General features: G+C 39.5%; 2 protein-coding genes across 4 annotated transcripts in view; one reads left to right on the top strand and one right to left on the bottom strand.

The window, feature by feature from the left end:
• Nucleotides 1-920: 920 nt before the first annotated feature.
• Nucleotides 921-13,478, bottom strand: blzf1 (basic leucine zipper nuclear factor 1). The gene is made up of 7 exons (XM_059968311.1): nt 13,405-13,478; nt 12,238-12,312; nt 10,386-10,798; nt 9,947-10,146; nt 7,422-7,550; nt 6,538-6,757; nt 921-1,596 (listed from the first exon to the last, which is right to left on the bottom strand). Exons 2-7 carry the CDS (start codon nt 12,266-12,268, stop codon nt 1,411-1,413), a joined length of 1,179 nt encoding a protein of 392 aa, XP_059824294.1. The 5' UTR covers nt 12,269-12,312; nt 13,405-13,478; the 3' UTR covers nt 921-1,410.
• Nucleotides 13,479-13,637: 159 nt separating this feature from the next.
• nme7 (NME/NM23 family member 7) overlaps nt 13,638-25,768 on the top strand; it is a 161,149-nt gene continuing 149,018 nt past the window's right edge. For all 3 annotated transcript variants that reach the window (XM_059968312.1, XM_059968314.1, XM_059968317.1), the window contains exon 1: nt 13,638-13,744. In XM_059968312.1, the coding sequence (XP_059824295.1) occupies nt 13,742-13,744 (3 nt within the window). In that variant the 5' untranslated portion in view covers nt 13,638-13,741. The remainder of the gene's footprint in view (nt 13,745-25,768) is intronic.

Below are 25,768 nucleotides of genomic sequence, written 5' to 3'. Positions count from 1 at the left end.
ACACTACAGGACAGCTTCTTTCAACAAGCCAATGGACTTATGAATTCATATGTCTGTACATTGTGGCAGTTATAATGAAAAGATTTTTAATTCATCACATTGTGGGACAGATGTAATTAGAGCAGGTGCATGGAAACACACTCAGCATCACCCACACTCCTGATCCCTTTAACAAAACTAGGTCAAATTATGGAACCCCTATTAATTGTGGAAATAACCTCAGTATATGGATTTCAGTGTTCAAGATGGCAAATGATTACCATCTTTGCAAGCTTAATTAGTGACAAAAATGCAGGCCTTGCTGCCAGTGGCACTTCCTTGAAATTAATAGAACATGATTCAGTTCCATACATTTTACATATATATCTTCTGTATGCAACATGCTGTGAATGGTGGTCTATATTCAACTAATTATTTCCTTTAAGCACAATAAAGCCAATTATGCTGATTATCTAATTTATTATTCAGAACCTACCTTGAAGATAATTCTATTGAATTGATCTTAATTACACCAGGGGTACTGTGATTTGTGACAATTAGCAAACTAAAAAACTTTTGGTTTATTAGTTCACTCAAAAACTATCTTGCTAAAGCATCCTTTAAAGCAATATTAATTAAATGATCATTTGAGTAATAGCGAACACTGAAGTCAAACAATTTCTTAAGCCTCTCTGCAGCTACTCCTGTTGTTTTGCTCTTTCTGCTGATTGCAATTAAGTTTTTATACCATGCCATGCTCTTTGTGGTAAAGTAATGCATGTCCCAATGCACAAAAACAAGTCTTCTCTTTGTACTGTAATAACGAATCTGCAAAGGCTCAAGTTATCAACCTTTGCTTACAGCATTACCCACTGGGGCATAAATGTTTGTCATTTGTAGATTCCAAAAATGAAACAGCACCCTTCATGAAAAAGAACAGATGGACAAAAATTATAAAGCAGATTGCAAGAGTTTATCAGAAATATTCACACATTTCACTACAAAAACAGAGACTCTCTTCAATTATAAGCAAATTCATAGAAAATGCACTGATCTAATTAACAGTTTCCTAGATGTGAATTATGGAAATCTCTGCTGCATTTGTATCAGGAACATGTGCAGATAAATACTGTGTGTACTTTCATTCTTTTGAAGATACACAGACATTAAAAATAAATACATTATCATTTTCATTATAATTAAATGATCCTCAAGATAAAGGTTCTGGCAATATGGAGAAAAACACCAACAGGGAAGAATACTTAGTATTTCTTAAAGTGAATGTAAACATGATTTCAATATGCAAATAATTATTTGTAAAGAAGCATACAAATATATATGTTTGATAGCTTCAAAGTACTTAAGTAGTTGACAAGAAATTGAAGGGGGAGCATTTGCTAACAATACAATATTTTCATTAAAAAAGCTATTTCACAGGACTATCAATTCTCCTGTGCAATGGTTACAACAATTAAATGTGATATTTTCATATCTGGTGTATGGATGAAATCGTCCAATGCTCTTTTTATTAGGGAGAAATGAGGCTGGAGATGTATCACAGAATTGTATCTCTGCTGTTCCTTTACCACATAGTGTAGGATCCGACATCTTTAAAACCTACAAATAGAAAAGGAGCATTTTGTAATGTGAAGTCGACTAATGTCTTAAATTAATTCAGTCAATATTGCTCCAGAAACCTATTCTTTATCCCAATCATTGGGGCCTGCAGAGAGAAGATATACTGATTTGTTTAACCATAGAACATTACAGCACAGTACAGGCCCTTCAGCCTTCCATGTTGTGCTGACCCATATAATCCTTAAAAAAAGTACTAAACCCACACTACCCCGTAACCCTCTGTTTTTCTTTCATCCATGTGCCTGTCCAAGAGACTCTTAAATACCCCTAATGTTTTAGCCTCCACCACCGTCCCTGGCAAGTCATTCCAGGCATTCACAACTCTCTGTGTAAAAAAACTTACCCCTGATGTCTCCCCTAAACTTCCCTCCCTTAATTTTGTACATATGCCCTCTGGTGTTTGCTACTGGTGCCCTGGGAAACAGGTACTGACTATCCACCCTATCTATGCCTTTCATAATCTTGTAGACCTCTATCAAGTCCCCGCTTATTCTTCTATACTCCAAAGAGAGAACTCCCAGCTCTGCTAACCTTGCTTCATATGACTTGTTCTTCAAACCAGGCAACATCCTGGTAAATCTCCTCTGCACCCTCTCCATAGCTTCCACATCCTTCCTATACTGAGGTGACCAGAACCGAACACAATACTCTAAGTGTGGTCTCACCAGAGATTTGTAGAGTTGCAACATGACCTCTCTACTCTTGAACTCAATCCCCCTGCTAATGAAGCCTAGCATCCCATAGGCTTTCTTAACCTTCCTATCAACTTGTGCAGCGACCTTGAGAGATGTTGGAATTTGAACCCCAAGGTCCCTTTGTTCATCCACACTCTTAAGTATCTGACCATTAATCCTGTACTCAGTTTTCTGGTTTGTCCTTCCAAAATGCATCACCTCACACTTGTCCGGATTGAACTCCATCTGCCATTTTTCTGCCCAACTCTGCAGCCTGTCTATATCCTCTTGTAACCTTCGACAACCTGCAGCTCCATCCACAACTCCTCCAATCTTCGTGTCATCCGCAAACTTACTCGCCCATCCTTCCACCTCAACATCCAGGTCATTTATAAAAATCACAAATAGCAGGGGTCCCAGGACAGATCCCTGCGGCACTCCACTAGTCACTGACCTCCAGGCAGAATACTTTCCTTCCACAACTACCCTCTGCTTTCTTCCTTTAAGCCAATTTCTTATCCAAACAGCCAAGGTTCCACTTATCCCATGCCTCATGACTTTCTGGATGAGCCTCTCATGAGGGACCTTGTCAAATACTTTGCTAAAGTCCATGTAGACCACATCCACTGCCCTACCCTCATCAATTAAATCAGGCTTGTGAAGCACGATCTTCCCTTCATAAAGCCATGTTGACTGTCCATGAGTAGACTGTACTTCTCCAAATGCTCGTAGATCCTATCCTTAAGAATCTTTTCCAGTAGTTTGCAGACCACCGACATAAGACTCACCAGTCTATAGTTCCCAGTTTTTTTTTTAAACCTTTTTTAAACAAGCAAACTACATTTGCCATTCTCCAGTCCTCCGGCACTTCCCCATAGCCAAAGAAGATTCAAAGATCATAGCTAATGTTCCAGCAATCTCTTCTCTCAATTCCCACAACAACCTGGGGCGTATCATATCCAGTCCTGGGGATTTATCAATCTTGATGTTTTTAAGAAGATCCAGCACTACTTCTTCTGTAATCTCCACATTGTCTAGCACATGGGCCTGCTCTATTTCAACCTCACCCTGATCAAGAACCTTTTCACTTGTTTACTTACCTATTTCTTTGTTTTAAGGCTTAAATTGTTTCATCAATTTCAGTAACTGGAGTTTACAACAACTGGCTAAGGTACAAACCATCTTCATATATTTGCAGAGAAGATTATTAATCTACAATTAAATAGGAATTCAGTGCAAAAAATAAACTTCTGCCTGCCAGTCAGACAGCATCCGTGGTAGGGAATGGACAATCAACGTATCAGGTTGAGACCCTGCATCTGGACTGAATGAGTAGAGGTGGAAGTAGAAGTAGAAATTTAGTTTAGTTTTTAAATCTATTGTTCTTTTGAGCTATTTATTACAGGTTCACAATTACAAAATTTGCATTATACTTTGTTAATTATGCACTCACTGAAATGCTTAAAGCACTTGTAGATCTTTAATAGGCTATATTTATCTTTTGTTTAAAGAAAACGATGGTAGATGGAATAACAGAACCAGATGGACACTGTTTCCATCATAAATCAAATGGAAGTAAATTCTGGGCAAAAAGTTTGGCTGTAGGGCCATCGATTCTGCAGATGCTGGAAATCTTGAGCAATACACACAAAATGTGGGAGGAACTCAGTAAGCCGGGAACATCTATGGAGGGCAATAAGCAGTCAACATTTCCAGATGAGCCCCTTCATCAGCTGTACCATTACCTCACGTATTTCTAAATTAGTGCCAAATTTGGTTAATATTAAGCTAACATTTAGTTGGTGTATTTTCTTCTGTTTATGTGCAAGTATAAAGCAGAGTCTTTCCATGATGTAATCATGCTCTTCAAAGTAACAGAAAACAAATCATATTTTCGTGTGCCCTTTTGCTTTGGTGATCATGGTGCTCATGCAATTTTTTTTTAGTAAAAATACCAGAAAACTCAGCATGATCCTGTTACTGATGCTTTGAGCAACAAGAAAAGAGGACAAATAAAAATTTAGGACAGGAGAGTCCTGTCACACATACCCAGAATACTTGTGAAGTTATTTCTATGCTGTCTAATTGTTCGTAGACATAACTTTTAGATAATTATCTCTGAGACTTTTGGAATTTACCAAAGTTATGAGCTTATGGTTAAGTTATGGTTTAATCTAAGGTCTATACCACTTTAAACAAAAAACTGGCTAGGTAGCAGAGGATGATTAAAACCAGTGAACAAGCATTAATTACGTCAATAATGGAAATGAATCTGCTATGTGGACAGGTAAGATTGTTGCATGTTGATTACAAATTTGGAGCAAACTCATTTATTCAATTAATTTAGATGGGATGGTCAAGGAGAAACAATTAAATTTTAATAAACATTTCTAAAGAGGAATAATTCTGGATAAACATGAAGGCTACCAGGCAAATGAGAGATCAGTACAAACTGCTACTGTACAGGTAGTCCCTGAGTTATAACGTCCGACTTACGGACAACTCGTACTTATGAACCAAGGAAGGAGAACGCCGTCCGCCATTTTTAAGTTGTTGCTGTTGACACTGTGTTGGGTGTTTAACTTTGTATTTGGCTTAAATTTTTCTTAGTAAGGTTCACCCTGACCCCACCCCCGCGGGTTCCGGTCGGCCGGTGGCGCAGTGAGATCAGCGCCGGGCTGGAGAACGGAGTTTCACAAGTTCAATCCAGTGATCGACTGTTCCCATGCCGGGTTGATGTCGATCCAGAGACATCATGCTGGGTTGATGTCGAGCTTGCAACTCGACCTCGTAAAAAAAAACACTGCCACCTCTAGTTTAAATTCCCACACAGGATATTGTGGATAATCAAACACCCAAACTCAGCACAGCCGCCACTGTCCCATTTAGCCTGTCTCAATGCGGTGGTCCTTAGAACCAGGCGGACCTCGGGAGCCGGCAAAGCTCAAGAGCTGCTGCCCGCAGTGTTTCTGTTCCATTGATTGGAAGTGATCGCAATTGAAAATAAAGTGGAAATAATAAAGCGTTTGGAAAGAGGTGAAATGCCATCGGTCATTGGAAAAGCGTTAGGCTACAGTCAGTCAATGATAGGAACAATTTTAAAGGATAACGGATAATGTGAGAATAATGGAGCATGTGAAAGGCGCTGCCCCGATGAAAGCTACAATTATTACTAAGCAATGCAGTGGTTTAATTATTGGAATACATATGTTTCTTAAGTGTTTTATATGCATAGAAAGGTAAAATATATACTATATACTAAGACAAACGTTTGATTAACTGACGCTAAATAATACCGGATGTACTTGTTCCGACTTCTGTACAAATCTGACATAAAGACGGACTCAGGAATGGAAGTATTAGAAGGCAGATTGTTTTTGTATTTGAAATCCAAACCTTGGATCTAAACAATATAATCAATCTGGGTCAACCTTAGCACATTTAACTATGTACCTCAAAAAAGATCAGGCTGGAGACCATTGCCCCATCCTGATCCTGAGATCACAGCACTGGGGCCCATTTGACAGAGCCCTCACAAACCACTGTACAGTATATGTGAGGCCCACACATCAGACAGACAGACAGACAGGCAGACATAGTTTATTGATCCCAGTGACATCCCAGTGTCAGAAAGCAAATGAGGGCAGTCTAGATAAGCGTAAAATTGAAAAGAGGTATTAGAGCATAGTGTGATTGTCTACGCCAAATGCTGCAGTAAGGAAATGAAAAAATAATTGTACATTAGCAGAAGCTTATGATTTTTATGAAATTCGTGACTTCCATCACAGTCTTTTCAATAATAAGATATGAAAAAACCCAAGTGGAGAAATGTAAAATTGAATTTCTATAAAGGAGGACAGGGAGATGACAAGAGATTTTAAGAAGATTAGAGATTGGAAGGAGATTGCAAGGATGGGGTAGATTTTTATAAAATGGAGATGGTGATGTTAGATTTGTAAGGAATGGTGTTTTGGGACATGACATTTGGATATTTCAGCACCTAAAAAAGAACAGCTTGTTTTGAGACTTGAGAGGCATTTTCTGTGAAGTTGGAGTTTGGAGAGGCCATAAAGAAAAATTAATGATAAACTAGAGAAAGATGTGGTTTAGGTTTATGATAAATTGGGGCAGGCTTTGGATGCTTAGGCTTTGAATCAATTTGGTTACCAAGTAATATGTTAAAATCAATGTTTTGCCATGTAATCTTTAAAGAGACACCATATCTCAACTTTCTCATGCACTATACCTTTTCAGCCATTTTTTCAGCAGGTGTGCTGCAGAATTCAATTTGCTTGTTGGTCTTTGATGAATCACTAATACTTAGTTTTCCAAGAAGATGACAACTTACAGCCTCAGCTAACTTATGATTGGCAGATGCAAGTTCTGCTGTTGTGAATGGTTGGGCACTAGGGTAGTAGGTTTGTTGCCGGCCCCACTGTAGTGATACCAAGAGCTCCTCAAGGAATCTGAGAAGGATAATAAAAATGGATTAACCTATATAATTTGAACACTTTAAGTAACTGCAATTTTTATATAAGTGATCAATACTTAGTGAATCGGAATTGCTGGTACAAAAAAAATGTATCTTAGAACTGAACTTCTTGGGTCACAAAAATTCCCAAAGATTAGAGTTGTCATAACTATAATCAACCACATCAATCTTCAATGATCTGGCACACCGCTAAACTAGAACCAAATGTTTATTTTAATAACTTGGAATCATTTCTACAACAAACATTACAAGTGCTTGGAAAATGTATACTGGGCAAAACAATAATAACTGAGATACAGCTGTTAAAATAAGATCAGAATAAAGGAAGCCATGGTATTCAATCGAAACCAGGGGTTCCCAACCTTTTATATGCCATGGATCAGTAACATTGATCAAGGGGTCCATGGACCCCAGGTTGGGAAACCCTGATCAAAACAACTGTTAATAATAGGAGGTACTCCTGTGATTTAAGTACCTATCAATATTAGGGTATCACTCAGTGATAATTTCTTAGTTGGTTTAAGTCAATTGCTTCCCTCTGAATGTTGGACTTGTATGTAATTGTTGACAGCTTAAGAGTTGAGAGATTATTGATCAATTAATAAAGTGTGATCTGATACTCCAGGATAAAAGCGTACCTATGGGAGTCAACCATATCCTGACGAAATTGTTCACGCTCCATGAGTAGATCCTGAATAGCACTTTGAGTTTCTCTAATTTGACGCTGTAATGATGTCCTGGAACGGGACAGCTCATCAGCCATTACTCTGAGTGGGAAGACGATCAAAATAACATTTTATTCATAAAATTATAATATATTAACTCAAATTGTAAAAACTAATAAATATTTAAGAAATAAGAACAAGGGCAAACTTTGTATCAAATGTTATGAAAATGAACAATTTTTTAACATGAATAAACGTTTTTTGACAATAAAAATGAATGCAATTCCTTGAAAACATAGAATTGCTTGTCAAAATATTAAGGAATACAATTCAATCAGCAATTGAAAAATATTCCTAGTTTTACTTACTTCAAGTATTTTAAAATACTGTGCACAAATTATTTAACCATTAGAAAATGCCAAATTTCTGTTACATGTGGTTGAATTATTACAATATTCTTACACCCAGAAGATACTGTATAGAAATAAGCCATGTGCCCCAGTTAGTCCAAGTTGATAATTACACACTACTTGAACCTCTCATCCTTCATCACTAAATGTTGATAGCATTTATCAACTTCAACTTAAATGAATCTATATTATTTGGTTCAATATTCCATGTACTCTTAATGAAGGAAACTTATTCTGAATTCCCATTTAACTTGTTTATATTTATTTTATGTTACTGGTTTTACTTCTGCTCCTTCCCAATGGTGAAAATACACTCTCTAATTCTTCTATTTGGTGACCCCTTAGCCTTCTTTGTTCAAAAGAAATGAGACCTGAACATTTTCACCCCGTAGAATTCCATGAATTAGGAAAAGGTTCCTGACATTTAAAACAGAGATGCAGAGAAATTTAATCAGAGGGTGGTAAATCTGTGGAATTTGTTGCCACAAGTGGTTGTGGAGGCCATGTCATTGGGTGCACTTAAGGCAGAGATAGATAGGTTCTTGATTAGCCAGGGGAGTGAGGATGACTGGAAGAATTGGATCAGCTCATGATTGAATGGCAGAGCAGACTCGATGGGCCAAACGGCCTACTTCAGTTCCTGTATCTTATGGTCTTATGGACATACTAGAAACATTCTTGGCCTGTTCATTCTTACCTTAAATATATTCCCACAGTTCTGATACTGAACTGTTAGATCTTTTCTGCCAACACTTATCCAAAATGATGATGCAATCACAAAGAAAGCATGCCAATGGTTCTCTTTCATTAGAAGTTTGTGGAGATTTGGTACATCACCAAAGACTCTTGCAAATATCTATAGATGTACATTCGAGAGAATTTCACTGAACATTGATAGAAATTTGTATTCATAGCCAGGTGTGGAAACTCCAATGCACAGGACTGCAAGAGGCTTCCGAAGGTTGTACACTCAATCAGCTCCACTATGGACACAACTCTCCAAAGATGTCATCAAGAGCCATCCATCATTAAGGATCCTCACTATACAGGATATGGCCTCTACTCAGTACTACTATCAGGGAGGTGGTATAGGAGCCTGAAGGCCAACATCCAATGATTCAGAAAATGCTTCTTTTACTCTGCTATCAGATTTCTGAATATTCCATGAACATTATCTCATTATTCAGAATCAGAATCAGGTTTATTATCACCGGCATGGAACATGAAAATTGTTATCTTAGCAGCAGCAGTTCAACGCAATACATAATCTAGCAGAGAGAAAAAAAACTGATAAATAAAACAATAATAAACAAGTAAATCAATTATGTATATTGAAGATTATTAAAAATGTGCAAAACCAAAAATACTGTACATTAAAAAAGTGAGGTAGTGACCAAAGCTTCAAAGTTCATTCAGGAATCGGATGGCAGAGGGGACATAGCTGTTCCTGAATCGCTGAGATTGTGTCTTCAGGCTTCTGTATCTCCTACCTGATGGTAACAGTGAGAAAAGGGCATGCCCTAGGTGCTGGCGGTGCTTAGTAATGGACGCGGCTTTTCTGAGACACCACTCCTTGAAGATATCCTGGGTACTTTGTAGGCTAGTGCCCAAGATGGAGCTGACTAGATTTACAACCTTCTGCAACTTCTTTTGGTCCTGTACATTAGCCCCTCCATACCAGACAGTGATGCAGCCTGTCAAAATATTATCCATGGTACATCTATAGAAGTTTTTGAGTGTTTTATTGACATACCAAATCTCTTCAAACTTGTAATGAAGTATAGTCGCCCACTCTCTGCTATATTATGTATGGCATCGAACTGCTGCTGCTAAGTTAACAAATTTCATGTCACATGCTGGTGATAATAAACCTGATTCTGATTCTGATTCTGAATCAGTTGATACACCAACACAACCAAGATTTGGAAGTAAATGATGCAGTTGGAACTGCATAGCATCTTCAATGTTACTAATCAGAAAAGAATTTCTAAGTACAGAGGTGAAAGTGGCAAGAGGAATTAGAAAATGTGGAGGTAAAACTACATTGCTGATCTTAGACAATGTTAGAAAGAGACGTAGGCTGGTAACCTGCTGGCCAGAAACTTGCTGCGCCACACATCACACTGTATGGTCATCCTCTCCAGCTGCTCAGAAAGCTGAGCCAGGTTCTGACTCAGAGCTTCATTCTCCAAGATTAGCTGATTTTTTTCACGAGCCATGCGTTCAAAATGATACTGAAGATCATCGCCAACGGACGCCACAAGCAATTTTTTCAGCTCACGATTCACCTAGAATAGAAAAAAAATATAGAGAACAACTGCAAAGATTTTACGTACTCATCGTCCTTCAGGGTTGATAACATTGATTTCAATCAACCTGTTGTTTCCCCTAGACTCCAACCCCTGTAACACAGGACTTTCTGTGTACTTCTAACAATTTGCTTCAATTTTCTGCTCAGAGAAAATTGACAAGCTTGGATGATTCATACAAATCTAAACCTAGAGAATATAAAATCGTGTTATCTCACCTCAATCTGAACTCGGATTTGATTAGCAAGCCCTTCCTTATCCTGAAGGAGTTTTCTTTCTGAATATTCAGATTTTTCAATGGCAACTTTAAGTTCAGTCACCTCTCTCTTGAGTTCAATTGTATTTTCTAATTGATTTGACAATTCACCTTTATAGGAACCTGCAGAATCAGTTAGCTTTAAGCTCTTTGCAGGAAGATCATGAATTACAGCAGCTTTGGGGACCAAAATCCTCATGGCTTCTACTTCAATTGCTTGGCTTGGTTGAATTTTCCCAAGCTGAAGAATTCCAGGCTTAGTTCGTAAAGGATAATGATCTTTTCTATTTATTCCTGATGTATTTTCCATTGGTTTGGCTGGTTCCTCTGTTTCCATTCCATCTCCAGGTCCACGGATGGATCGTACAATTGGAACTAAAATATTAAGTGAAGGAACTTTAATATTGTTGCATATAAAATGAATATATTAAAAAGTGGTGATAAAGTATCATTATTTGAACATAATTGTCTGTAAACTGTGGCAATATTCAATGTAAGCACCAAATTATAAGCATTAGATTTGAACTACTGCTTTAAAACCATGACCCAGTAACATTCTTCACTGGTACAAATATATCTATATATACACAAAGCCCATGGCTATATCCCTATATTTACCTTTTTCCTGGATAAACATTGTTTAACTAGGCCAATCTCTATGGGTTTTTCAGATGGCTTGTTACCCAGACCATACTTTGCTTGTTTGCTTCAGTTTTGCAATAACTAGAAGATGGCTTCTATACCACACATACTCACTACTAAATGATTGATTACTGCATTAGTAATAATAATAATAGTAATTCAGTATATTCTGCATCTGAATCAAAAGGCCCAGCTAAACAAAATTTCTATGTCCTACAAGATACTGCACCTCAGAAGTATTTTATTGATTTAGTTTTGATGAATAAACAGTTGTTCTTTATGTATGTGCAATGATGAATATAATGGTGTGCTTTTCACCTTTTTCTATCTGAAAAATCAAGGGTATTTTTTGAAACACTAGTTTTAAACAACTATTATGCTTAAACCAAATTTATGGTAGATTGGAATCACAATGCAAGTCTTACTTCATAAGAAAGAAATGGCTATACATCAGGCCTCTAATATCAATATCCCACTTGGTGGCGCAATAATATCAGCGCTGGACTCCGGAGCGAAGGTTCCTGAGTTCGAATCCAAGATGGGTTGAGCGTCAAGCTAGCAACTTGGCCTCATAAAAACAAGAATAGCTTGCTACGGAAACACCGTCATGATGGTGCCCCAATAACTCCACTGCTGAGTTAAGGGCTATTCTTCTTCTAATATCAATGGAGATTTTTTTTAAATCAAAAAGCAAAGCTTAGTTACTTCTGAGGTTAGCAACTGAGGCAACAGATTCAATAAACAAAGGTGACAAGATTTGTTTGATTTTTTTGAACTTTAATTATGGTCTGATGAAAATCTTAGTCCATAGCCTTCTGACTCAATAAGTACTGCGCCAAAGCAAACACATGGCACAAGACTGTTTGAAACAGAAATCATGGCTTTCTGAATATTCTTATCCTATCTTGTGTGAAACAGTTCTGATTCTGTTTATCACTACATTTAAAAGAACCTTTGCTCCACAAGATTACATATCATATTATAATGTAAACTATATTAAGAAGTAGATTGAGCTTTTAATACAAAATAAATGAAGACCAGGAGAAGAAAATATGGATATCTTGGACTAAATATATAAATATTTCAGGCCTAATTCATCCTACACTTCTTTCACAAATAAGTGAACTAAGCAGATTTGGAAAAAAGACAAAATCAAGTAATTATTAAAATACCTTTATTCTCCATTTTGACATCTGTTGTCATATTTTCAAAACTGTATTGGATTTTAATTTGTCATAACTTTTCATCTGGGAAAAGAATGAGAATTAATTACCACACTGCCAGATCAGCACAAACCAAATTATTTAGTAAATCATTGTATATAATCCAAATGTACTGCAACTACATAGCAAGAAATAAATAGAACTATTGTATGTACCAGATGGACAATAAAAATTAATGCAGAGAAATTCAAGGTACAAAATTCTGGTTAGAAAACTAAGGAAAAAATACTCGCCAAATGTTCATCTTGAAAAGGATCGATAGTTCTGTTACATATATCTTATATAACAGAAAACTGGAAATAAAAAAGTAATCTTGCTTAAAATATTAAAGAAATGTGTCATCTTTAACTTTATGCCTTTTGGAAATCAGTTCATCTTCTACTCACTTAACTATTCACAGTAATAGAAATGTTGACCAGGGTGCCCGAACTTCTGCATGCCACTGTATATTCTATGTCTCCCTGCTTTCCAGATAACCTTTCTTTCCTGATAAAGTGAATTATTCTCACTTCTATACACAAACTTCACTTTTTAATAATTTTCCTGTTCTACAAGTGTATTAATGTATTCCTGAATATATATGGAAATATTAGACTACACAGAATTATTAATGGATTGTGTAAGAGTTAAAGCAGTCAATGGCCAATCACCTGAAACATTGATAACCTGGAAATGGAGACCCAAAAGCACTTAAGAGAACCATCCAGATAGATCAATAAATGTCATAGATAACGAGAAATAGCGAAGACCAATGAACTCTTGGCCTTTCTCACCAATAGAGACTGTACAGAGCTGGCAGGTTCAGTTATAGCTACACAACGCACTGACTAGCTCTAAAATTACGTATATATTTTATAAAGTAAGATTAAAAAAACTCAGTAGGTTTAAATGGAAATCTGGTCTGACTTCCCACAACTCACTCATGATGTTTATAAATTCTGGGGTTAGTTTGCCCTTTAAGAGAAGCGAAATCACAGACGCCTTGGGTCGAATTTATAATTAAATGTAGACAGGAATATTTCGAATACTTCACACTGTATTACGTACAGAAAACTAATATTTTTATTTTAAAAAAGACTTTATAACAAAAGCCTTTCCGGTTAAGTCCTTACGTACCTGAAGTGACAGCTGCGTGGACCCAGCCGCCCGCCGGCAGTAACAGGAAGAACTTCCGGTGACACGCAAGGTAACCTATGACCTCTCCACCTCCCCTTCTAAAATTTAATTTATAAAGGTTTAAATTAAGATATAACTTTCGGAACAGTTTGAAATAACAAAATAAAATGATAGCAAAGCATTTTTTCCACTTGAATAAAATAATGTGTTCGAATCAACCCGTTGCTAAGGGACGAGAGGAGACGCGAAAAATTGGAGGGATTAGGAGCGCGAGGAGGAAGTGGCGGAGACGAAGGTGGATGGTAGAGGGGCTTGGAGTGAGGAGTGCTCTGTGACCATGGTGAGGAAGCAACAACTAGACTGTGTTTATTCGCATGCCTGGGGAATTATAGTGTCTCAGTAACTGGCCAAGGTTGGCACGTCTCGTGATGTAAGGGGTAACTCTGGCCTCAAGCTGGGCTCTGGTTTACTTTGATGTGCAGCAGTAGGGAGGGAGTGTGTTCTCGTTCCTCGTCTCCCTCCCCCCTCCCTGCTTTATTTAGTGTTGGTCTTCTCGTTTGGAAATGCCGCGGGAATTTGTAATGGGTACCTTAGATCCAATCGACATCAAATGCTTTCTGTCTAAATAGTGTGCGGAACCTTTCTTGCAGAAATTGTTGTCTGTTTATTTTGTGTCACTACTTTGGCAAATGGTGATTTTAGAACAGATAACATAAACGTTGCATCGTGTAAGCGGCGGTAGCGGTCGAATCTTGCAGATTTTTAACATGGCAACTTTAGAGCGGGTAAATGGGCATTTGTTTAACCATTTTGTGCATTATACCCGCCAGTTTCCAACTCCTGTTATGACGTTTACAGATTTGAAACTCTACGTGATTGTAGAACACATATTTGGTCTACCATCTGTTTGCTGGATCGTTGTTGAAATCATTTACTTGATTTAACATTTCTGATGTTTCCCATTAAGTAGTGCTTTTGTTTTCCTAGGTTATGTTTACAGTTTTCTTATCATTATTATTAATGGTTCGATTCCATTCACCTTCAGAATTTATAAATCTCTGCAACTTGGTGTTTTTTTAAAAAAATTCTTTATTATTGACTTTTAATTTTGCCACTTGTAAATTAAAACTTTCCCTCTTTGCACAATGGGGTCCAATGCCATTTTAAACTTCAAATAAAAACAGAAAATGCTGGAAATAGCAGGTGAGCCAGTACCTATGGGGAAGTGGGTATCATTTTTATCAGAGTAGCTAACTGTAGCCCTTTCTGTTGAGATTTCCAATCTCTTCATCCATGGTAACTTTATCATTCCTTGTCTACTCTTAAGTAAGAAGCCATTTAACAAAGTTATTTTAGAAACTGACAAGCAATCACTTTATTGATAATTGTGCAACAATATTGCTACAACTAGCGGGAATATTCAAGGACACTTTCAACTTCTCACTGCTACGGGAGGAAGTTCCCACTTGCTTCAAAAAGGCAGCAATTATACCAGTGCCTAAGAAGAAAAATGTGAGCTGCCTTATCAACTGTTGCATGGTAGCCCTCACATCTACAGTGATGAAATGTGTTGAGAGGTTGGTCATGACTAGACTGAACTCCTGCCTCAGCAAGGACCTGGACCCATTGCAATTTGCCTATCGGCACAAAAGGTCAACGGCAGATACAATCTCAATGGCTCGTCACATGGCTTTAGACCACCTGGACAACACAAACACAAACACCTATGTTCATTGACTATAGCTCAGCATTTAATACCATCATTCCCACAATCCTGATTGAGAAGTTGCAGAACCTGGACCTCTGTACCTCCCTCTGCAATTGGATTCTTGACTTCCTAACCAGAAGACCGCAATCTGTGCGGATTAGTGATAACATATCCTTCTTGCTGACGATCAACAGTGGCACACCTCAGGGATATGTGCTTAGCACACTGCTCTTCTCTCTATATACACATGACAATGTGATTAGGCATAGCTCAAATACCATCTATAAATTTCCTGACCAGAATCTCAGGTGGTGATGACAGGGTGTACAGGAAGGAGTGAGAAATGCCAACTAGTGGAGTGGTGCCGCAGCAACAACCTGGCACTCAATGGTCAGTAAGGCAAAAGAGCAGATTGTGGACTTTAAGGAGGGTAGGACGAAGGAACACAATCAATCCTCATAGAGGGATCAGAGGTGGAGAGAGTGAGAAGTTTCAAGATCTCTGAGGATCTAGTTATAGAGTAGACAAGAGAGCAGCTATACTTCATTAGGAGTTTGAAGAGATTTGACATGTCAACAAATACACTCAAAAACTTCTATAGATGTACTGTGGAGAGCGTTCTGACAGGCTGCATCACTGTCTGGTATGGGGGGCGGGGGGTCTACTGCACAGGACCGAAAGAAGCTGCAGAAGGTTGTAAATTTTTTTTTTCAATCTTTTTATTGATTTTTAAAAAGTGTCTATACAAACAGGAGGAGAATATCTCTGGTATATATGTCAGTAGCAGTACATACAGAAGGTAAAATAAACAATATCAGAATCACATATAGTGTTGATCTACAAAGTATAAATTTGATATAGAATGTATAATCCTCCTCTTGTCAATTTATGAGGAAAGGTAGGACTGTTAGAAATTTTTATATAAAAGAAAAAATAAAAAAAACACTATTCTAAACAAAAAAAAGGACTGGGCAGGCCATCCTGAGAGAAAAACCAAGAGAAGAGAGACTCTGATCAAATCCAAGGTTCTGAAAAAATAGCTGGAAGAGAATCAGTACAAAAATCAGATCATATGAAAATATTGAATAAAAAGTCACCAGATTTCTTCAAAATTAAAGGATGTATCCAATGTCTGACATTTTCTCTAGACTTAAAGAGGACATGATAGAGGAAAGCCAATAAAAGGTGAAAGATTGTAAATCTAGTCAGCTCCATCTTGGGTACTAGCCTACAAAGTACCCAGGACATCTTCAGGGAGCGGTGTCTCAAAAAGGCAGAGTTCATTATCAAGGACCCCCAGCACTGGCATGCTCTTTTCTCAATGTTACCATCAGGTAGGAGGTACAGAAGCCTGAAGGCACACACTCAGCGATTCAGGAACAGCTTCTTCCCCTCTGCCATCTGATTCCTAATTGAAGATTTGGACACTGCCTCACTTTTTTTTAATATGCAGTATTTCTGTTTTTTTGCACATTTAAAAATCTATTTAATATATGTATACTATAATTGATTTACTTATTTTTTATTTTATTTATTTTTTTCTTCTATGTTATGTATTGCATTGAACTGCTGCTGCAGTTAAGAAATTTCACGGCACATGCTGATGATAATAAATCTGATTCTGTAACATGGGTTATTTTAATTCTGTGTCACTGTAACTAGACAGGGAAAGACTAAAGGTTGGTTGACCTTTATCAGCACATTCATCACAATACTGTGGAGATATGGTTGTGATTTTGTATATTTATTGATTTATGGACAAAATTAACCAATGAACATCCATAAAAATGGAACCTGTTCATGACATGGGGATGTGCTGTTCTGTTTTATTTTGATATTGAAAGATTAGATTGTATAACTGTCTTGCAACTTGGAGTTCATCGAAAATGTATTCTATTATGCAGAACGATGAGTAAGTAGAGTAGTGAAAGTAAAATTGAGTAGACTATTTTGGTGAATTTTTAAAGAAAATCTGAAAACTTGGGGATAGGGTTGATATAAATACTTTTGACTGCATTACTTGGGATGTAAGAATTTTCTGACACGTATTTAGTATTGTGCCAGATGGTCCAGTTTGACAGGATCAGTGCCTTTACCCTTGCAGTTTCTTAACTCTACACACAAGGATTCTACATCATCTCAGCCTATGTTGCCCCTTTCTAAGGATGCAATTTCATTTTTTTTAACCACACAGCAACCCCACTCACCATTCTGCCTACCTATCTGTCCTTTCAATACAATGAGAGTCTTTGGATTTTAAGCTCCAGACTGTGATCTTCTTTCAGCCACAACTCAGTGATGCTCAAGACTTCATACCTGCCAATTTCTAACTGCACTGTAAAATCATCTGCCTCATTCTGTATGCTACATGGATTCAAATATAACACCTTCAGTCCTGTATTCATCATTTGTTCATTATGTGCCATGTCATATAACATGGACGATTATGGTCTTTGCATGACCATGATTGTTTTCCGCAAATTTTTCTACTGAAGTAGTTTGCATTCGCCTTCTGGGCAGTGTCTTTACATGACGGGTGACCCTAGCTATTCTCAATACTCTTCAGAGATCGTCTGCATGGTGTCAGTGGTCGCATAGCCAGGACTTGTAATATGCACCAACTATTCATATGACCATCTACAACCTGCTCCTAACACTTCACGTGACCCTGTTTGGGGGTGGTGGGGGCTAAGCAGGTGCTACACCTTGCTCAAGCTAGTGCAAGCTAGTGGAGTGAAGAAGCACCTCCTTTGGTAAAGATATACCTCCACCACACCACCCACCTGAATTCATCACTCTTTTCAATTTTGCATCCATGTTATCAGAAGTTGAATTCTTATCATGTTTTATCTGATTTCCTATTACAGGTAATCTTTCACCACCCAGCTTATGAAGAATCCACGTAACTCTACCTTAAAAAATTCAAAGTTTCTTTTTCCAACATCCTTTCTGAGAAAGAATTCCAAAAACTTGCTTTAGATTTTAAAAAAATGACTTCTTTTAAATTTTCCCACAGGAGAAAAGTCTTCAAATTGTTAGGAATTCCCATAACTGGATCACTTACCAGCAAAGATAGAGAGGTCCGTTGAAGTCTGATGGTACTATTTTTAAAAGTATTTATTGATAAAGGGCACAAAAATAAGATTAATGCAAACATACAGATAATATACGTCGTCAATACTAAATCTAAGCGCGGGTATAATAATAACCAATAAGAAACAGCTCTATCGTTGTCTAGGGGTTACTGTATTGTCCGATGGAAAGATAACAGTCACTATCCGTTCGTTCAAGCTGCAGTGTTGTTGGGTTAAAAAGTGATGCGGTTTAAACTTGCCCCAGGTCTTTTATGATGCCAATCCATTGAGTCAGGGGAGTGGGCTTCCCCGTTGGTAGCTAAAAGCTGTTTTCTGTGGTTCCAGCCACGGAATCGAACGCACGTGGCTTCCTTCAGATGACTTCCTGCTGTTACGTGGTCGCTTAACATTTCTTCTGGTGTATCTGAGGGATTGTTCCTACAGACCCTCTTTTATCCTGACTCGCAGGGTTGTAGATGTCAATCAGGTTGGGGGTGTGCACTCCCTCCCTCAACCAGCCCACTTTGCCTGAGGGCGTTCACGTAGTATAGTAGCTCAATCCACAAATTGGTCTCCAAGAGACAATGGCCATGTCCCGTAGCTTTACATCGCCAGGGAAACGAGCCAGCCTGCAGTCTCTTTTCCCATTTCCTGGGCCCCTTGACCCAACCCAACAGTGACCTTGCGATTATCACAAAGGAGGGGGCTAGGGACGTATCAAAATCAACCCCTGTAACATTCTACAGAGGATGTATTGAGAGCATCCTGAACAGCTGCATCACTGCCTGGTTCGGGAATTGCACCGTGTCGGATCGCAAGACCCTGCAGCGGATAGTGAGGTCAGCTGAGAAGATCTTCGGGATCTCTCTTCCCGCTGTTACAGACATTTACACTACACGCTGCACCCGCAAAGCTAACAGCTTTGTGAAGGACCCCACACACCCCTCGTATAAACTCTTCTCCCTCCTGCCATCTGGCAAAAGGTACCCAAGCATTTGGGCTCTTATGACCAGACTATGCAACAGTTTCTTGCCCATTGCCATCAGACTCCTCAATACAGTCGGCTCTCCTTTTCCGCGGGGGATTGGTTCTGAGACCCCCCCTCCCCGCGGATCGCGGATACCGAAAAACATGGATGCTCAAGTCCCTTATTTAACCTGTCTCAGTGCGGTGGTCTTCAGGACCCAGCGGAACCCTGGACTTTATTTAACATGTCTCAGTGCGGTGGACAGAACTCAACAAGCCAGTCAGCATCTATGGTTTAAAAAAAATACAGTTGGTGTTTTGGGCTGAAACCCTTCAGCAGGACTGGAGAAAAAAAGCTGAGGAGTAGATTTAAAAGGTGGGGGGAGGGGAGAGAGAACCACCAGGTGACAGGTGAAACCTGGAGGGGGAGGATGAAGTAAAGAGCTGGGAAGTTGATTGGTGAAAGAGACAGAAGTCCATGGAAGAAAGAAAAAGGGGGATGAAGCACCAGAGGAGGGTGTTTGGCGGGCCAGGAGATGAGGTGAGAGAGGGAAATGGAAGGAAGGGCGGTTGGGGGTGGAATTATTGGAAGTTTGAGAAATGGATGTTTGTGTCATTAGGTTGGAGGCTACCAAAACGGAATCCAAAGTGCTGTTCTTCCAACCTAAGTGTGGCCTTATCCTGACGGTGGAGGAGGCCATGGATGGATATATCAGAATGGGAGGTGGAATTAAAATGGGTGGCCACTGAGAGATCCTATTTGTTCTGGCGGCAGGTAATTTTAAGGAAACGGGAAGTTTGCAGAAGGTCATAGACAGATTAGGAGACTGGTAGAAGGAATAAAGTTGTAGACTATTTTGTAAATGGTTGGGTGGGGGGACTCCAAAAATCGATGTGTAAAGGCACTTGGGAGTATAGGATTTCCTAAAGGTTAACCTGCAGGTTGACTTGGTAGCAACGAAGAAAAATGCAATGTTAACATTCATTTTGAGAAGACAAGAATATAAAAGCAAGGATTTAATGCCAAGACTTTATAAGGTATTGGACAGACCACCTTTGGAGATTGTGAGTAGTTTTAGTGGCAGATGGAGTTCAACCCAAATAAGTGTGAAGTGGTTCATTTTGGTAGGTCAAATTTGAAGACAGAATATAATATAAATGGTGAGACGCTTGGCAGTGTGGAGAATCAGAGAGATCTTGGAGTCCATGTCCATACGACACTCAAAGCTGCTGTGCAGATTGACAGTTTTGTTAAGAAGGCGTATGCTGTGTTGGCTTTCATCAACAGTAAGACTGAGTTCAAGAACCATGAGGTAATGTTGCAGCTATGTTAGACCCCACTTGGAGTACTGTGTTCAGCTCTGGTCACCTCTGTGCAGGAAGGATGTGAGAGTGCAGACAAAATTTACAAGGATATTGCCTGGATTGAAGAGCACACCTCATGAGAATAGGTTGAGTGAACTTGACCTTTTCTCCTTGGAGTGACGGAGGATGAGAGGTGACCTGATAGTATATAAATCGTTGAGAGGCATTGATCATAGCCAGAGGCCTTTTCACAAGGCTGAAATGGCTAACATGAGGGCATAGTTTTAAGGTGTTTGAAAGTAGGTTTGAAGGGAATGTCAGAGGTAAGTTTTTCACACAGAGAGTGGTGGGTGTGTGGAATGCTCTGCCAGCAAAGGTGGTAGAAGCAGATACAAAATGGTCTATTAAGAGACTCTTAGATAGGTAGATGGAACTTAGGAACATAGAGAGCTATGTGGTAGGGAAATTCTAGGCAGGTTCTAGGGTAGGTTACATTGTCGGCACAACATTGGGTCGAAGGGCCTGTAATGTGCTGTAGATTTCTAGGTTTCTTATCTAAGAAAGGATGCACTGACATTAAAGTCGAAAGGAGGTTTGCAAGAATGATCCTTGGAATGAAACAGTTGATGTATGAGGATATTTGATGACCCTGGGCCTGAACTCGCTGGAGATTAGGTGGGGGGGGGGGGGGGAGGGAGGCAGGGGAAATCTCATTGAAACACAGTGGAAGGCCTAGATAGACTGTATGTAGTGAGGATGTTTCAAATAATGGGAGAGTCTAGGACCAGAGGACACAGCCTTGAATTGAATGATTCTTTCTAAAGAAGGTGGGACTGTACAGAATCAGAATCAGGTTTATTATCACCGGCATGTGACGTGAAATGTGTTAACTTAGCAGCAACAGTTCAGTGCAATACATAATCTAGCAGAGGGAGAGAAAAAATATAAAACATAATAAATAAACAAGTAAATTGTGTATATTGTACAGATTTAAAAGAATGTGTAAAAACAGAAATACTGTATATTTTTTAAAAAGTGAGGTAGTGTCCAAAGCGTTAATGTCCATTTAGGAATCGGATTGCAGAGGTGGGGAAAAGCTGTTCCTGAATTACTGAGTGTGTGCCTTCAGGCTTCTGTATCTCCTACCTGATGGTAATAGTGAGAAAAGGGCATGCCCTGGGTGCTGGAGTTCTTTAATAAAGGACTCTGCCTTTCTGAGCCACCGCTCCCTACAGATGTCCTGGGTACTTTGTAGGCTAGTGCCTAGATTTACAACCAGCTGCAGATTCTTCTGGCCCTGTGCAGTAGCCTCTCCATACCAGACAGTGATGCAACCTGTCAGAATGCTGAACTGGATGGGGACTAATATCATAGGGAGAAGGTTTACGAATATTGCGTGGGGTGGGGGGAGGGGGATGGGAACCAGAACACCAGAACAGAAAGTGGAATGGTTCTGGAGAAAGATGTTATTAAGCCTACATACAAAGTCAGGAATTAAAAAGTTGAGCATAGTGGGATAAATGTTCTGAGCTGCATGAATTTTCATGCAAGGAGCATTGTAAGAAAGGGGTAAGAGCTTTGTGGATGGATCAACATATGGAATTAGGACATTACAGCTATTAATGAGATTTGGTTGTAGGAGGGACAGAACTGGTAGCTCAATGTTCTGGATTCTGCTGTTTTCAACATGATAGAGTAGGAGGGTTAGTAAAGAATAACAAGAAGAAAAAGGCCTATTCTAATTAAACAGTCAAATGTACACAAGTTGGAGCTCATCTTAAACTTCTCTGTCATTCACATGCTGGGCCCTTGGTAGGATGAACGCCCACATCATCTTCCGAATGTCCCTCGTGGTCCATCTTGAGCAAACGGGTCTCCCACTGGATTGTATGCTACGACTGGCTCTCCCCAGCGTCTTCTCCCTTCATCTTCTGCCGAAAAAAGCCCAATATAACCATATAACAATCACAGCACGGAAACAGGCCATCTCGACCCTCCTAGACCGTGCCGAACCCTTAATCTCACCTAGTCCCACCTACCCGCACTCAGCCCATAACACTCCACTCCTTTCCTGTCCATATACCTATCCAATTTTACCTTAAATGACACAACTGAACTGGCCTCTACTACTTCTACAGGAAGCTCATTCCGCACAGCTATCACTCTCTGAGTAAAGAAATACCCCCTCGTGTTTCCCTTAAACTTCTGCCTCCTAACTCTCAAATCATGTCCTCTCATTTGAATCTCCCCTACTCTCAATGGAAACAGCCTATTCACATCAACTCTATCTATCCCTCTCAAAATTTTAAATACCTCGATCAAATCCCCCCCCAACCTTCTACGCTCCAATGAATAGAGACCTAACTTGTTCAACCTTTCTCTGTAACTTAAGTGCTGAAACCCAGGTAACATCCTAGTAAATCGTCTCTGCACTCTCTCTAATTTATTGATATCTTTCCTATAATTCGGTGACCAGAACTGCACACAATATTCTAAATTTGGCCTTACCAATGCCTTGTACAATTTTAACATTACAATAAGACAAATCTTACTGCCCCTCACCTAGAAAACCTACCACTAATTGGATGGCATACATTCCACATTATCCTTTGTTTTCAACAGTAACCCAAACAGGCTGAAAGCAGAACAAACAGCTCTTACAGAGTTGCTAAGTGAAATATTTACAGCATAACAATAAAGATGCGAACCAAGGTATTAAATCTGTGTGGAGCAGAAAGAGATGGGGGAGATCCTAAATGGATTTTTTTACATCTGTATTCATTTAGGAGAAGATTAGATTAGATTCAACTTTCTTATCATTGTGCTGTGTACAGATACAAAGCCAATGAAATGCAGTTAGCATCTAACCAGAAATGCAAAGAATAGTGTTAGTTACAAAATAACTGTGAATAAAAAGTAAGTGCTACAGCACACAAATATAAAAGTACTGAGACAGTACAATATGGGTGCAATACTGCATAGTTCTGTGATGTGAGGTTCAGCAGGGTCACAGCCTCAGGGAAGAAACTCTTCCTGTGCCTGCTGATGCGGGAGCGGAGGCTCCTGTAGCACCTACCAGGTGGGAGGAGAGTAAAAAGTCTATGGTTAGAGTGAAATGCATCCTTGATAATGCTTTTCGTCCTGCCCAGGCAGCATTTATGGTAGATGATCTCAATGGTGGGCAATTGGGTGTCAATAATCCACTGGGCAGTTTTCACTACACACTGGAGTGCTTTGCGGTCCAATACGGGACTATTGCCATACCACACTGAGATGCAGTTGGTGAGTATGCTCTTAATGGTACAGCGGTAAAAGTCCATCAGTATCCTGGGACAGAGGTGAGCTTTCTTGATGCTCCGCAGGAAATAAAGGCACTGTTGCACCTTTTTGATCAGGATGGAGGAGTTCAGGGACCAGGTGAGATCATTGAAAATGTGGACACCAAGAAATTTGAAGCTTGATACACGCTCTACTACAGTTCCGTTGATGTAGATGGGGATGTGAGTGTGGCTCCTAGCATGCCTGAAGTCCACAATGATCTCTTTGTTCTTCTGGGTGTTAAGGGCCAGGTTGTTATCGGTACACCACACAGCCAGGGGCTGGACCTCATCTCTGTAGGCCGTCTCGTCATCCCCTCTGATCAGGCCAACCATCGTGGTGTCGTCTGCAAACTTGATTACGGAGTTAGAACCACGTACAGGAACGCAGTCATGGGTGAAAAGGGAGTACAGAAGAGGGCTCAGCACACAGCCTTGAGGCATGCCCGGTGTTCAGGGTGAGATTGGAGAAGGAGAGGTTGTCTAACTTAACAGTCTATAGATGTGAGGAAATGCAGCAGCAAGGTTGTGGATCCTACACAGATTATAGAGTGCTGTCTTGGAGGCAAGTTAGAACATAAAAACATAAGAAATAGGAGCAGGAGTAGGCCATCCAGCCCATCAAGCCTGCCCCACCATTCAATAAAATCATGGATGATCTGTCCGTAAACTCAGCTCCATCTACCTGCCTTTTTCCCATAACCCTTAATTCCCCTACTATGTAAAAAATATATAGGGTGGATAAATCTCCGGGGCCTGACAAGGTGTTCCCTCAGAGCCTGTGGGAAGTTGGTGCAGAAATTTCAGGGGCCCTAATAAAGGTACTTAAAACATCCTTAGCCACAGGTGAGGTGCTGGATAACTGGTGGATATCTAAGGTTGTTCCATTTCTTAAAAAAAGGCTGTAGGAATAAGGCAGGAAATTAGAGGCTGGTAAGCCTGATAACAGTAGTGAGACTTATTGGAAGGTACCAGAAAAGTTGATGAAGGCAAGGCAGTGGATGTTGCCAACATGGTCTTTAGCAAGGCGTTTGAGAAGGGCCTGCATGAGAGGTTGATCAAGAAGGTTCAGTTGCTTGGCATTCAAGATGAGATAGTAAATTGGATTAGACATTGGCTTTGCAGAAGAACCAGAAAGTGGTTGTAGAGGATTGTCCTTCTGATTGGAGGCCTGTAATTAATGGTTTGCTGCAGGGATTGGTGCTGGGTTTGTTGTTGTTTGTCACCTATATCAATGATCTGGATGATAATGTGATAAACTGGATCAGCAAATTTGTGGATGACACCAACATTGAGGTGTAGTGGATAGTGAGGAAGACTATCAAAGCTTACAGCAGGATCTAGACCAGCTGAAAAAATGGTCTAAAAAGTGGCAAATGAAATTTAATGTAGACAAGTGTGAAGTGTTGTACTTCAGGGGAACAACCAGTGTAAGTTTTAGATGGTGAGAGATAGGGCATTGAAGACTGCAGTAGAACAGAAAGATCTGGGATACAGATCCATAATTCCTTAAAGGTGGCGTCACAGGTAGATGGGTTCTTAAATAAAGCTTTTGGCACATTGTCCTTTATAAAACAATGTATTTAGTACAGGAGTTGGGATGTTGCCTTGAAATTGCATAGGATATTGGTGAGGGCTAATTTGGAATATTGGGTGCAGGTTTGGTACCCTACTTGCAGGAAAGATGTAAGCAAGCTTGAAAGAATGCAAAGAAAATTGAAAAGGATGTTGCTAGGACTTAAGGACCTGAGTTATAGAGAAAGGTTGAATAGACTTTTTCTTTGAACGTAGAAGAATGAGGGGGACATTTGATAGACGTATACAAAATTATGAGGGGCATAGGGTAAATGCAAGGAGGCTGTTTTCACCGAGGTTGGATGAGACTACGATGAGAGGTCATGGACTAAGGGTGCAAGGTGAAACGTTTAAGGGGAACATCGTGGGAATTTCTTCACTTGGAGAATGGTAAAAGTGTGGAATGAGCTGCCAATGCA

The sequence above is a fragment of the Hypanus sabinus genome, chromosome 4 (assembly GCF_030144855.1).
Source record: "Hypanus sabinus isolate sHypSab1 chromosome 4, sHypSab1.hap1, whole genome shotgun sequence".
Classification (NCBI taxonomy): Eukaryota; Metazoa; Chordata; class Chondrichthyes; order Myliobatiformes; family Dasyatidae; genus Hypanus; species Hypanus sabinus.
Note: the sequence above shows the minus strand (reverse complement) of the source record. Positions and strands in the feature narration are given on the sequence as shown.